The following is a 13,029-nucleotide window of genomic DNA, read 5'->3' as shown; positions in this document are numbered from 1 at the left end:
ATTTAAAAATAAAAACAGAAACAAAAAAACAAAACAGAAATCAGTTTCCAACGAAAATACAAACACTTTGGGTGGTTATCCAGCTTTTTTTTTTTTTTTTTTTTTTTTTTTTTTTTTTTTTTTTTTTTTGCTTTTTTTCTTTTTCTTTTCCCCCTGTAGGCTATTCTGGGCTCAAACCAATCAAATGAGTGAAAACCAATTTTGACTGGAGCCATAGAGCAAGTTGCACCAATTAAATTACACCAATATATTATTATAATACCTTTGAAATGCCTTTCAGACCAATAAATAAGAAAAGACAAATTCAAATAAAAAAGTCAACTTTTTATTACCAAAAAAAAATAGAAATTAAATAAAAGTCACAACTTGGATTTTTTTTTAAAAAATGTGCAGTCAAGTTTCTCTCTCTCTCTTTTTTCTTCTAGGAATGATACCATGCCAGTTAATCCCTACAGAACATTTCCAGTTTGGCAATAAGCAGTTAGTCGATCATTCACATTTGTACTCAAGACAGCAGGCCCGGGCAAGCCTCGCCTGAATCCCACCCTGCAAAGTGCTCCCTGTCATCTGAAGCAGCAGCAGGGATGGAAATTCAGTGAGTTCTTAGCCATTTCAATTCGCCTGGGGTCTTGAAGTACTTCCTGAAAACTGATTATGCCTTTGAAATTCACCTGTAAAAAGAAGGATCATTCTATTCCTTTGGCAGATGTGTAAACGAAGACACTGAAAGGCCCAAGAGGCAAGGGAAGGACCAGGAGAGCTGACATCCAACCTCCTGCCTGGTCCACCGGGTCATAAAAGTGTCTCTCACTTGTGATTCCGTGGAAACGAATCAAGCACGACCTGCTTGGCTGGGGACTGGCAGGTAGGTAGGGGTGGTAGGACTTACTCAGGAAGCAGGGAAGTGGCTTTTCTGAGCTTTTCCCTCTCTTCCAGGGTTTTCCTTGAAAAGCAGAGTCAACATCACATCTAGAATCAGAGGATTTAGCAGAACTAGGCAGGGCCTGAGAGACCAGCTAAGCCACCCCTCCAGCTCTCACAGAAGGGGAAACGTAGTCCCCAAAACTCTGCAGGTGCCCAAGGCCACCAGCTAGTTAGCAGCACACCAGGACTCAACCTAGAATCTCGGCCTCGGGGTGGAGGACTGTCTTTGCCACAATCCAGTCTGGGTTTTACTGACAACAGAGAACATACGTGTGTGTTTCTCTTTGAGGGGCTGGGGAGAATCGTTTTTCTGAATAGTGTCATTTTTATTTAAAGATTAGAAAGTTGGAAAATACTAAACCGAGGTAATCACTTGGCAAAAGGAAAAATAAACACATCAACCAGTAGGTAGGTGTTATACCTAAGTCATACCGACAGCTACCCACAAGGCCAGCTGCCATGCATGGGGACCAGCAGTGTGGCAGACCAGGGAGCTCCCAAAAGGTTGTGGAAAACGAGATAAAGAGTAGGGAGCTCAGAGGCTGCCGAATGCCCTCCATGCACCCACACACCCTCCACACACCCTTTGCCACCTACAGGGTTTTCTTTTTCCCTTTGAACCTTTATGGGAGCTCAGGAAGGAGGTGGAATTGAATGCAAGGAAACTGAGACGCTTCCCACAATACATGACTCAGCTGGACCTGAAGGAACACACAAGACAAAACCCCAGAGCTGGTGGCAAAGGGGAGAAATGCCGCCATCTCCTTAGGAAAAGGGTGGCTTTGTTCTCATTAAATGTTCTTCGTGCCTTACGGTGAATTCTTTCTCATCTCCCCATGAGCTATTGCTTGTGGTTTTCCCAAAAATGCTTCCAAAAACCAGTCCTCCTTGTTTCTCTAGGTGACTACCGATGTTGGCCAACTTGAAACAAGGGTTTCCATTTCCCCAGGCCAGTAGAATCTGAAGTCATCCCAAATTCACAAATAAGACCATTCATTTCAAACCCAGTACCTGAAGATGTCCCATTGTGGGAGTGACAGTCTTGTCACCTGCAATCTGGGTGTCTTTTCAAGGTAAGAGTCCTATCACACCTCTTCTCTGCCTTCTCCAGAACCATCTGGAGGCTTCCCGGGAAATGTCTCCTCTTCCATATGCTTCCTCCCAGCCCACTCTGCTCTCTCAACACCTTATTCATGTGAATGGATGAACATTCTTTTCCCCCAAAGCCTAGGCATTCAAACCCATGACACAGAATACCTAGAGTTGGGGGGGAAACACCTTCCGCCTGACTTTCCTTTCCTCGTCCAAATATCCCACCTACACACTAACTCCCTACAAGCAAACTCGCCTACTTCTGAGGATTCCACATGTGGTGGATGGGGAAACCGTTTGCTAGTACTAGACAGGGTCAATGGGTGAGCCAGTTACTCCCTTGGAGACTATGGACAGTATCACATCCAAGTGAGAGCATTCATGCAGATGAGAATGAACCCAAGAGGCAGCATTCCAGTTAATATTGAGATGTTAAAGAAATTGACAAGTTGCCCCCTTGTTGGTGCGGGTCAGTTTCCATTCATCTGTGCAAAAAGCACAGAGGGTCCCAGGCTCTGTTATACACCAGTTTTAACCTCTGACACCACCATCTTTTCCCATCCACCCTTGGGAAGTTGTGCTGAAGAGCAAGGCAGACATCAGAGAAGAAGCCAAAAAATCACCATAGGCTCTAAGTCCTTAGCCGAGTTCAGAGCATCCTCTCTCTTACCAAGGCCCTATCTTCCATTCAAGATAGAGTAGCAAATGGACAAGTGCCACTCCAGTAGCATTCAGAGATAACATAGATCCCACAGGATGCCTTAACCTAATTCCCAGGGCTTAACCAGGTCAAGGATGGCAACTACATGGCATGAGTGCTACAGCCCCTCTTCCCATACCCATGGCAGCCATGACTAGTTGATCACAGAACTCCTTCCCATGTGCCTGGGCTACTCACACCAGCACAGCCAGCAGCCACTATCAATCAACCACCAACTCAAACTCAGGTTGCTGAAATCTACTTGCCAACCCCAAGCAATCAGACCCGACCAAGCTTGCTAATGTGAGAGAAGGAGCAAGCCCTGAGCTCACCCAAAGCAGACCTCTCCAGTCTCTCTCATGCCTCCTCCAGAAGCACTTGGATGACTTCTAGGGAAACGCTCCCTCTTCCAAAGGCTTCCTCCCACCCTCTAAGTGCTGGCCAATGCCACCTCCCCTGATAGCTGGGCCTCTAGGAGGTACCATAAAGCCGATGCCAATTAGGACCCAAATTCTGGCTGGCAGCTGACAGGACTGGCAGAGAGCCCACTTCTCCCTTTTAGGTGCTGGCTCAAGGTTGCAACCTTGGCCAAGTGAGATGGCACCAATCCTTTTTCAGTCTATCATCGTGGCCAGCAAAGAGGTAACCAGCTCGTTAGCACAAGTCATTGCTTCCCTTCCTCCCTCGTACCCACCCCCAACCCGCCCCTGCACCCCGGGGGAGCTAGTTGAGTTTGTTGCAGATCTCCAGCGCTTTCTTGTAGACCTGAGTCACATCATCCATGTCCGTGAGGAGGGAGAAGCTGCTGTCTCCCAGCCGGTTCCGGTACCGCTTCGGGTACTGAGGTCGAGGCCGGTTCTGGAGCCCCTCAAAGTCCTGGATCTGGAGGAAGTTTTCCGCCGAGACACAGCTGCGGATGCGCTGGCGGGCAGGGCGATTCTCCTGCAAATCCAGCAAGTCAAAGGAGTCGCTGGACAGGACACTGTCATCGCTGATGATGCTGGAAGGCCGGCTGTAGCTCCGGGAGAGGCCCTCGGAGGAGACGCTGGGCTCCAGCAAGGATTCCAGTGTGGGCATTTCGGGGCTGGCGAGGGCCGGGTCCATGGTGCCTGCGGAGTACTTGCTGCTGTGTTTCAAGATGCCCTTCCTGCGGCAGGACAGGCTGTGGACAGTCACCCTGGCTGTGTCCGGGGGACTGGGGGACGGGATGCTGCTGCCCATCCCATCGTTGCTGTCCAAGAGCTCCGAGGACTCGCTGCGCTCCGGGGAGGAGTAGTAACCCGATTCCCTCTGCTGCGTCTTTTTCAAGATGCCTTTCTTGGGCATGGTGGCTGCCTGCTTGGGGCTGAGTTTACCTGGCACCTCTCCCTCGGGGGAGCTTGGGAGGGGCACGCCAGTCCGGCACAGGTCCTGCTCCATCTTGAAAGCAGAGGGTAAGGCAGGACTGACGACGCCTTCGATGAAGCCGGTGCTGTGAGAGCGATGCTCGCTGTTGCTTCGCTTCTTCAGGATCCCTTTGAGTCTCTTGGAACTCAGTTTGGATGGACTCTCAGGCACCGAGTCCTGGCCGGACTGGGCAAAGTCGTTCTCTTTCTTGGACTTCTTCAGCGACCGCTGCCGCTCCAGCATGACCTCCGAGGCCCCCGGCTTCGTCAGGTTCTTCATTTTGGCTTCCGCCTCGGCCTGCAGCCCCGTGGACCGGTGGTGCCAGTCAATAATCCGGGCCAGGAGGGGCGACTCGGAGTTGGGGAGGGCATCGCAGTCACAGACGCTGCTCTTGTAGCCCCAGTTCACCCACCAGTGGTTGGCGATGTCCTCGATGGTGGCCCGGCGATCGGGGTTCACCATCAGCATCCACCGGATGAGTCCTCGAGCATCTACGGGACAAGAAGGAAGAGGCCTTAATGGGAGCCCCCGGCTTTGTGACAGGGACGACACTCCAGGTGTGGCTAAGGAGACACGCTCCCTTTCCGAAAACTCCAGTCGGAGCCCCGGGCTAGCCAAAGTCTTCCAGACTGTACCTCAAAAGCCTCATCAAAACTTAGAACCACAGGCCAGTTCGCCATCACAGCCTGGCACGTGTTTGCATGTGAGTGAAGGGATGTCATGACCTACTGGGCTTCCTATCAACTCCAGTCTTTATAAAATGGGCAAGGCCGGGTATCCTGGAAAGAATCCAGACCCAACCCCTGCAGCGCCCCACTACTCCTCCGGTGAATGTCATTTCACCGAAAGGGAACACAGCTGTAGATTACTGTGGCTCTCTTTAGTCCTCTGGACGGAGGCTTGCATAAGCATGCAGTGCTCAGGGTCATCGGGAAAGTGTGTAGCGATGACAAGGAAATTTGGGGCCGAAATGGCGAGAAAAAGGCTCCTCATCAGAGAGGGAAAGACGGAGAAGGATGGAGAGGAGCCCAGACCTGGCACACCTGGGCAGTGAAGGGGCCAAGTGCAGGGCCATGCCCACGGCCGGCCTTGGCCAGGGTCTGAGGCCCACATCCCATGAGCTCAGCTCCTTCCCCTCTGACATAAGCCACAGTGTGCTGAGCTGTCAGATCAGAGAGCTGATGTGTCTGCTGTCAGCTCACCGCCTGTCTGACAAACTCCATTTGCAAATTTCTGCTGCCAGAGAGGTAAGGGGAAGCCCCAAAGGGATGTCGAGGAGGCACAGGAACCAGCTGCCTCTCACTGCTTTCACACTGACTTCAAAGATCCACTGTGCTTCCCCGATGGGGGCTGAATTACGTCCCGGGAGGCGCCACCTCCCCCGGCCACTTATGTGGGCTAATGAGTAGCTGGCAAGGGCCTGGCAAGGGGGCCAGGGGTGAGCCCCACCCCTGAAAAGTGACAGGATGATGTTCCACAATTCAGTCATTCCACAATTATTTCCTGAACTCCTGTAATGTGCCAGGAACCCATTAGCTGGTGAGGCAAGTAAGACCGCCATAGAGATCACCCTAAAATTTCTAAAAGAAAGAAAGAAAGAAAAAATTCCCAACCAGGTTGGCTTATTGACAAAAAATAGAGATATGACTCTATCTGTCTACACATGTGCAGTAGTCAATCCTCATTATTCACAGATTCTGTACTTGTACATTCACCGACTCACTAAAATGTATGTGTGACCTGAACATCAGCACTCAGGGGGCTTTCCTGGCTACTCGAGCACAGTAGAGAGAGGCAACACCCAGAGCCGCCCGACACGCATGTGTGTTCCCAGCTGAGGTCCGACAAGGGGACGGCACTCTGCTTGTTGTCTGCGCTCATGACTCACCCAGTGTCCTTTTCAGCCTATTTAGTCCACATTTTTCACATTTTTGCACCTTCTGTGGATTCGGCTGTTTAAACTGCCCCAGGTGTAGTGCTATCTAGTGATCCTAAGGGCAAGAAGGCTGTGATGTGTGTCAGGTAAGCTTGTTCAGGCATGAATCACGGGGCTGTTGGCCATGACTTTGATGATAAGGCATCAACAGTATATTTTAAGCGAGGTATCTTTAAACAGAAACATATAAGGTTTGTTGAAAACAAGGTTACCTACTGTTCATTGACAAAAGCACGGGGACTTCAGAGGCTCACAGGAATGAGCAACACTCCAGGACTCACTAACCCAGGGGTGGACAAACTTTTTGACTCGGGGGCCACAATGGGTTCTTAAACTGGACCGGAGGGCCGGAACAAAAGCATGGATGGAGTGTTTGTGTGAACTAATATAAATTCAAAGTAAACATCATTACATAAAAGGGTACGGTCTTTTTTTTTTTTTTTAGTTTTATTCATTTCAAACGGGCCGAATCCGGCCCGCGGGCCGTAGTTTGCCCACGGCTGCACTAACCAGTGCCCACAGCAACGTTACAGAACGTCACTACCCGAATAATGAGAATCGCCTATGGGTGTCCGTGTGTGAACATATGTATACATATATGAAGTGCCTGTGTTAACTGTATAAAAATGGTCCCCTGGGCACACCCTTTCCCCACACGCAGGGCACTCTCCCATCAAGAGGCAGAGCCTGTGGCCTCGGTGGCTTTGACCATTGGGAGACGGCAGAAGGGACTTTATCTGGCTTCCAACACAGACATGAAGAAAGCCTGGCCGCTGCTGCTTCCTCCCTCTTAGAGCCCAGAGCTGCCACGTAAGAAGGGCAGGCTCCCTCCCAGACTGAGAGGCCTGGGGAGGCACCTCATGGACAGAGAGGCCACAAGGAGTGTCCCCAAGTCAGCCCCGTTGCCATCGGTCACAGCTGCAGGAGAAACCCCTTCCAGCAAGGCCAGCAGAGCTCTAGCCAACCCAGGTGATCAATACGGTGACATGGCTGCTTGGGGGATAGGATAGAGCCCTGATGCAGCCACAGATCATGAAACAGTGTCCCTGGGGGCACAGTGGTGAAAAGGGGCCGTTGTCACGCTCCTGACAGTCTTGTCAGGGTGGTCTGTATGTCTACCTGGACCAGAAGACACCAAAAATACCTCTTCCAAATTTTTAATTTTTAGTGGAGAAACTGAGTCCAAACAGGGTCAGGGGTCTGCCCAAGTCCACACAGCGAGTGAACGGGACTCCTCTGAGCCTTCCTGCTGTGCAGAAGGCTTGTTCTGAAGTTCTCATTCAGGAAAGCGGCCCCACAAGCCAGCTCTGCCAGAAAGCAAAGAGCTGGAGGGAATCAAGAGGAAAAGCAGGAGACTCCGTCCAGACGCTAAAACAGAAGCAGAAAGCGTGCGTTCGGGCAGCTCCCACTCCACCCGACCCTCCCGAGCACGCACCTGAGGGCTGCGTGGGCTCCCGGTACTCTCCGCTGCTGATTTGCCGAATGAGGTTTTTGTGATCGAAACCATCGAAGGGCATTGTTCCATAAACCAGGGTGTAAAGCAACACGCCCAGGGCCCAGCTGTCCACCTGGAGCAGAGAGACAGGACATATAGGAGCTGGGAAGCCGATTCCGATTCCGGATGCCTTCCAGACCATTAGCATCACAGCGTGGGAGCAGCCACCCCCAGCGACCCCAGAGCCGAGTTTAGCACCTGGCAGACAGGTTCCCATGGCAGCCTGACAACTGATACGCAGTGCAGCTGGGCATTTCCACTTCAAACCAAGCCCCCCGCAGTCCCAGCCCATGTAAGAGCTTTCTCAAACAGACTGTCTTCTTTGATCATCACTCTAACTTTGTGAACTATGTAGGGTCTGGATGACTTTCACCCACCCCCCACTTCACAGATGAGAATACTGAGGCACAAAGACCTCCATGGTTTCTCGAGAGGCCTCGCCCCAGGGACGGAGGTTAAGCCTGGGACGCAGGGTTCTTGGCTTCTCACCCAGGAATCCATTCCTTCCTGTACCTTCCTTCAAATGGACCGGGCGGCAAACCCAAATGCTTACAGGAGCCAGGCAGGCAACAAACATGAACGGAGCAAGAGAGAATTGGGGGACCAACGTGTAGACAGACAAACCGTACAGTCCGTTCATCCATCTCAAGCAGGCAGCCCCCCACCCCACCCCGGGCTAATTGCCGCCTCAAGGCGACACACAGACCCCGCATGGCTCGGTCCTTTGGTGTTTTCAAGAGAAGTCAGAAACCAGACTTCTATGTGAAACCTCCCAGTTATTAAATGTGTGCTCAATATATATTTTTTTCTTTTTTAGAAAAACAAATGTGGCCAAATAAAGCACGCTTGCTGGCCGGTTCACAGGCTGCCAGCTTGTAACCTCGGAAAGAGATCCTCCAAGATCAAAGAGGCGTTCATTGTCTATGATAACTTTACAGTGTCGAGTTTCTGCAGTTTCGTAAATGGAAACCTGTGCTCCTCCCTTACATTCTTGCTCCAGAAGGACTTTCCCTGCACTGTCGCTGGCAGAGGCTGCTGGCATCCTTCTCTCCCGCCTCCAGCCCTGCCCCAAACACTCTCAAACAGATAAATATTTGGAAGGAAACATTTCAACCCAGCGAACAGCTGCTATTTAAAGAATACTGAGTGGATGAAATCTCTCTGTAAAGAACCATCCTTTTCTTTTTTTTTTTTTTTAAAGAAAATAGCCAGTCACAAAAAATAGCCACCCGCTTTTAAAATAACATTTCTACCTAACACACGGCCCCAAAAAGCCTTAGGCATGTAGAGCCGTGCATTGCTCATGAGTTCAAAGATACAATTAAAATGTATTTCCTTAATCAAAAAATACAGGCTGTCAAAATTATTTGCGAAAAGGTAGTCATTCCCAGAGCTAAGGGGTTTTCGGTTTGATGTTTGTTTGTTTTCTTGTTTTGTTCTAATGAGGAAAAACTGAAAGTAATCTGACTGTCTAAATCTTGGGGAGTGATTAAATTATAGTATGTTTACTCCTACAATAAAACTTTGTGTTGTCATTAAAAACTATGTTTTTAATAACAAATTCAGAAAATGTCATAATGTTAATAAAATACACACACACACACATACATGTATACATACAAGGACCTCAATTAAGATTTTTTTATTGATTTTTAGAGAGGGAAGAGAGAGGGAGACAGAGAGAAATATGTGTATGAGAGTGGAGCATCGATCAGTTGCCTCCTGCAGGCTCCCTATCAAGGATTGAACTGGAAACCCGGGCACATGCCCTGACTGAAAACTTTTAGATGCTCAGAACGACGCCCAACCAACTGAGCCACACAAGCCACGACTCAATTTTTGAAATGCAGAGATTGACACTGGAAAAGGGTCTTTTAAAAAGCCACAAAAATATTAACTGGTTATCTTTTATGGGTAGATTGCAGGTAACTTTAATTTCTCTTTTAGGCTTTTCTGGATTTTTCTATTTTTCTCCCAGGTGGGTGTGTGTTATGGCTTTTATAATCATATAAGGAAAAGTTTGCTTTGCTTATTTTGTTGGGGTATTTTTTAAAGTATTTTCTGGATTAAGCCCTTTGCCCTCTGGCCTTTTCTCCCCCCAAGACCCCCCACCCCCACTCGCCCTGCCATACACTACAGGCGGCCTGCTCACCTCTGGCCCTCGGTAAGGCCTCCCATTGACAATTTCAGGAGACGCATAGAGTGGGCTCCCACAAAACGTTTGCAAGAACTTGTCCTTCTGGTACAGGTTGGAAAGCCCAAAGTCAGCAATCTACAAGAAAGCAAGATCCAGGGGGCTCGTTAGCATCGTAGTCAGTGTCTGCATTGGATCAACTCGCACCACCCAGCACTAGAGCAGCTGAGGACACCTGGGGGGTCTGCTGGCTGAGTCACCCTTTCTCTGTAGCCCTGGGTCTTCATAAAAGGACCAGTCAACACGACTGGGCCCGTGACTCCCGGCAGCGGTCCTTGGCATCCAGCACAACATCTGCCACATCTGTACACTACCGGCTCTGTTCCTTAAAATTACTCCTTACATGGACGCTCTTTTTTTTTTTTACATATATTTTTATTGATTTCAGAGAGGAAGGAAGAGGGAGGGAGAGATAGAAATATTTTTTTTTAATTTTATTTTTTATTACAAAGGGTATTACATATGTGTCCATTTTTCCCCCCCGCCCTAGACAGTCCCCTAGCCTCCCCTATCCCCCAGTGTCTTATGTTTTCATTGACTGGCTTATTTCACTTAGCATAATGATAGAAATATTAATGATGAGAGAGAATCATTGATCAGCTGCTTCCTGCACACGCCCTACTGGAGATTGAGCCTGCAACCCAGGCATGTGCCCTTGACCGGAATCGAACCTGGGACTTTTCAGTCCACAGGCCAACGCTCTATCCACTGAGCAAACTGGCTAGGCCTGGACGCTCTATCTTCACTTCCATTTCGATTTGCCTGAGAAATCCACAAAATCACAGGCTTGATGTTTCTGATGAACACTGAAGTGCATAAGCACCTGGTATTAGTTTGAAAAGTGTTCATCTGTGGCCTACCTAATCACACTGCACCACGGTGGTGTGCACATCGCACCTCACCTGTGCACCTGGCACCTCCACCTCTTTATCCGCCCACACGCTGATCAGAACTGCAGTTTGCCTACCTGGTGATCCTAGAGGAAATGGACTCATGGCACTGGATTTTGTTAAATGAGTTTTTAATCATATTTCAGCCATCTGTGTGACATGGAGCAGGTCCATTAGCTACTCTAAGCCTCAGTTTGCTCGCCAGAAAATGGGAATCCATGATCCCTATCCTGTTCCAGCTCACACGATTATTGTGAGAATGAAAAAAAAATCCATCCAGATGAGACCATGACTGCAAAAGTGCTTTATAGTCCTAAGCAAATGTTTTACCTAACCTTGCTGCTCTTTAACCGCACAGCCCTTGAAGCCATTCTCTGTTCCTTGAGTTTAAGTGTTTAATTTATTGTTATTTATGGCAGCACTCTTCCATATATATTTTCCACATATGTATCACAAATATACATATAATGTTCATATATACATATGTGCATATATGACATACACACATATATATATATATATACACATATATATATAAAAGAATTCACCTTGCCTGTTAGACTTAAGTCCCCTGAGGCAGATGGGAGGTTCCACATCTTCCCCTCATCTTTGTATCACCCACTGCTTAGCACCTGCTCGCACCCAAGAAACACTTCTCACTAGAATAAGCAGTATATTTTGAAAAGCACAAGATAATTAGCAGATAATACAAAGGAATAATGATAAACTTAGTTTCCACTTACTGAACAACTTCCAAGTATCAGCCAGTGTTCTGAGCATTTTACGCTCTCTACTCCAATCCTACCCAAAACCCCATTTACACAAGAAGGTGAATGTACTTCATGGCACTGAACTGTACATCTAAAAATAGTTAAGATGGTGAATTTTGTTTTATGGATATTTTACCACATTAAAAAAACATTTAACAGATGAGAAAAATGAGGTTTAGGGAGATGAGGCTGTTCATTTCAAGTGAACTAACTAGTAAGCACCTATGTAAACCCGTATCTGTAAAGTTCCCAACCATGAGCCTTCCTGCCCCTGGTAACGGCAAATTTCACTCCACTCTCAGCCTTTCACGCAGCCTTGCAGCCTGAGCCGCCGCGGGCTTCTGCCGCTCCCCAAGCTGATTTCCACCGGAGGCTTGAAAACAGCCTGAGTGATTCACATGCCCAGCCTGACCGCAAACCCGCTAGGGCTCTGTTTTGAATGCAGCCCCCCAAATAAGCCTATTTTATAGAAGTCAGCCCTGAATGAACGGAATGTCACTGCAAGTAGCTGGTGAAAAACCACCCTTAGAAAACGCATTCTCGGGGTTCAGATTGCACTTAATTACCCTGAATTCCACTTTCTTATCAAGGCCCCTGCCTGGCTTGCTTACAGGAAGTTGGTTGGAAGCTCTATGCAGTGTGCCCTGTCAACCAGAAGAGGAATGACAGGGCTGCAGCCCTGGGACATACCGAGAAGTCGCAGACTGCGTCCTCTCCGACCACTAAGGCAGAACTAACTGTCCCAGCCGGTGCGCATCCTGCGGACAATACATTCCTTCCCACCCCGCAATGTCGGTGGCACCCGGGGCACCTATGAGCTTCCAGATACACATATGTGTGAGAGGCACCCGCCAGCTCCGCGTGCAAAACCCCACGTGCACACACTCACACGTGGAGTTCTCCAAGCCTGGGCATCCTTGCTTTCTTTGCAGCCCACCGAGAGTGTGTTTATGTTGTACCCACTCCCATCCTCACAGACGGATGCTTATCAGCCTCTCCCAGTAAAGCTGTCAGGGCCGCTGACAGAAGATTAATAGAGATCTAGATTAGTCCATGTTCTTGGCACTTTAACGGGAAAAGCAATACTAATAAACACACATACACATACACACACACACACACACACACACACATCATTCTCAAACCTTAAGCCACTTAAACTTGGGCTGTGGCTCTAGACCTCATACCCTGTGGCTCCCTACATCAAGTGGCCACTGGTTATGAAACTTCTCAAAGCCTCAGTTTTCTCATCTGTAAAATGGAGGTAAGAACAGTGTCTACCCCCAAAGGGTCATGGCGAAAATTAAATACCATAATGTATGTAAAATACTTAGAACAGAAATTTTATTTATTGAGCTGAAGCTCAATAAATATTTGCTTCCCACCTTTAAATCCATGTTGGTAACTTTAGTAACTTCATGATACTCAAAAGGATACTGAATTTCCATTTAAGAGAATTACATAAGACTTTTATTTCAAATAAGTATGATTTTTAAAAGTGAAATGAACTAAATATATTAAGTAAAATAGCAAAAGGAGATACTAGGGAAAGTCAAAATCTAAGAAGAGAGTGAAAGAAAAGAAATCTGGGCCCAGCTGGTGCAGTTCAGCAGTTGGGCATGGACCCAGGAATCAAGAGGGC

The 13,029-nt window shown here is 48.2% G+C and overlaps 1 protein-coding gene across 1 annotated transcript in view; it reads right to left on the bottom strand.

Moving 5' to 3' along the window:
* Positions 1 to 358: 358 nt before the first annotated feature.
* Positions 359 to 13,029, bottom strand: part of NUAK1 (NUAK family, SNF1-like kinase, 1) — a gene marked incomplete at its 5' end in the record, with an annotated part of 75,068 nt that continues 62,397 nt past the window's right edge. Inside the window, 3 exons of the mRNA XM_006769389.2 lie at positions 359 to 4,593; positions 7,474 to 7,606; positions 9,686 to 9,805. Coding sequence (XP_006769452.1) covers positions 3,440 to 4,593; positions 7,474 to 7,606; positions 9,686 to 9,805 — 1,407 coding nt within the window. The remainder of the gene's footprint in view (positions 4,594 to 7,473; positions 7,607 to 9,685; positions 9,806 to 13,029) is intronic.

This window comes from Myotis davidii, unplaced genomic scaffold (genome assembly GCF_000327345.1).
Source record: "Myotis davidii unplaced genomic scaffold, ASM32734v1 scaffold120, whole genome shotgun sequence".
NCBI classification, from domain to species: Eukaryota; Metazoa; Chordata; class Mammalia; order Chiroptera; family Vespertilionidae; genus Myotis; species Myotis davidii.
Note: the sequence above shows the minus strand (reverse complement) of the source record. Positions and strands in the feature narration are given on the sequence as shown.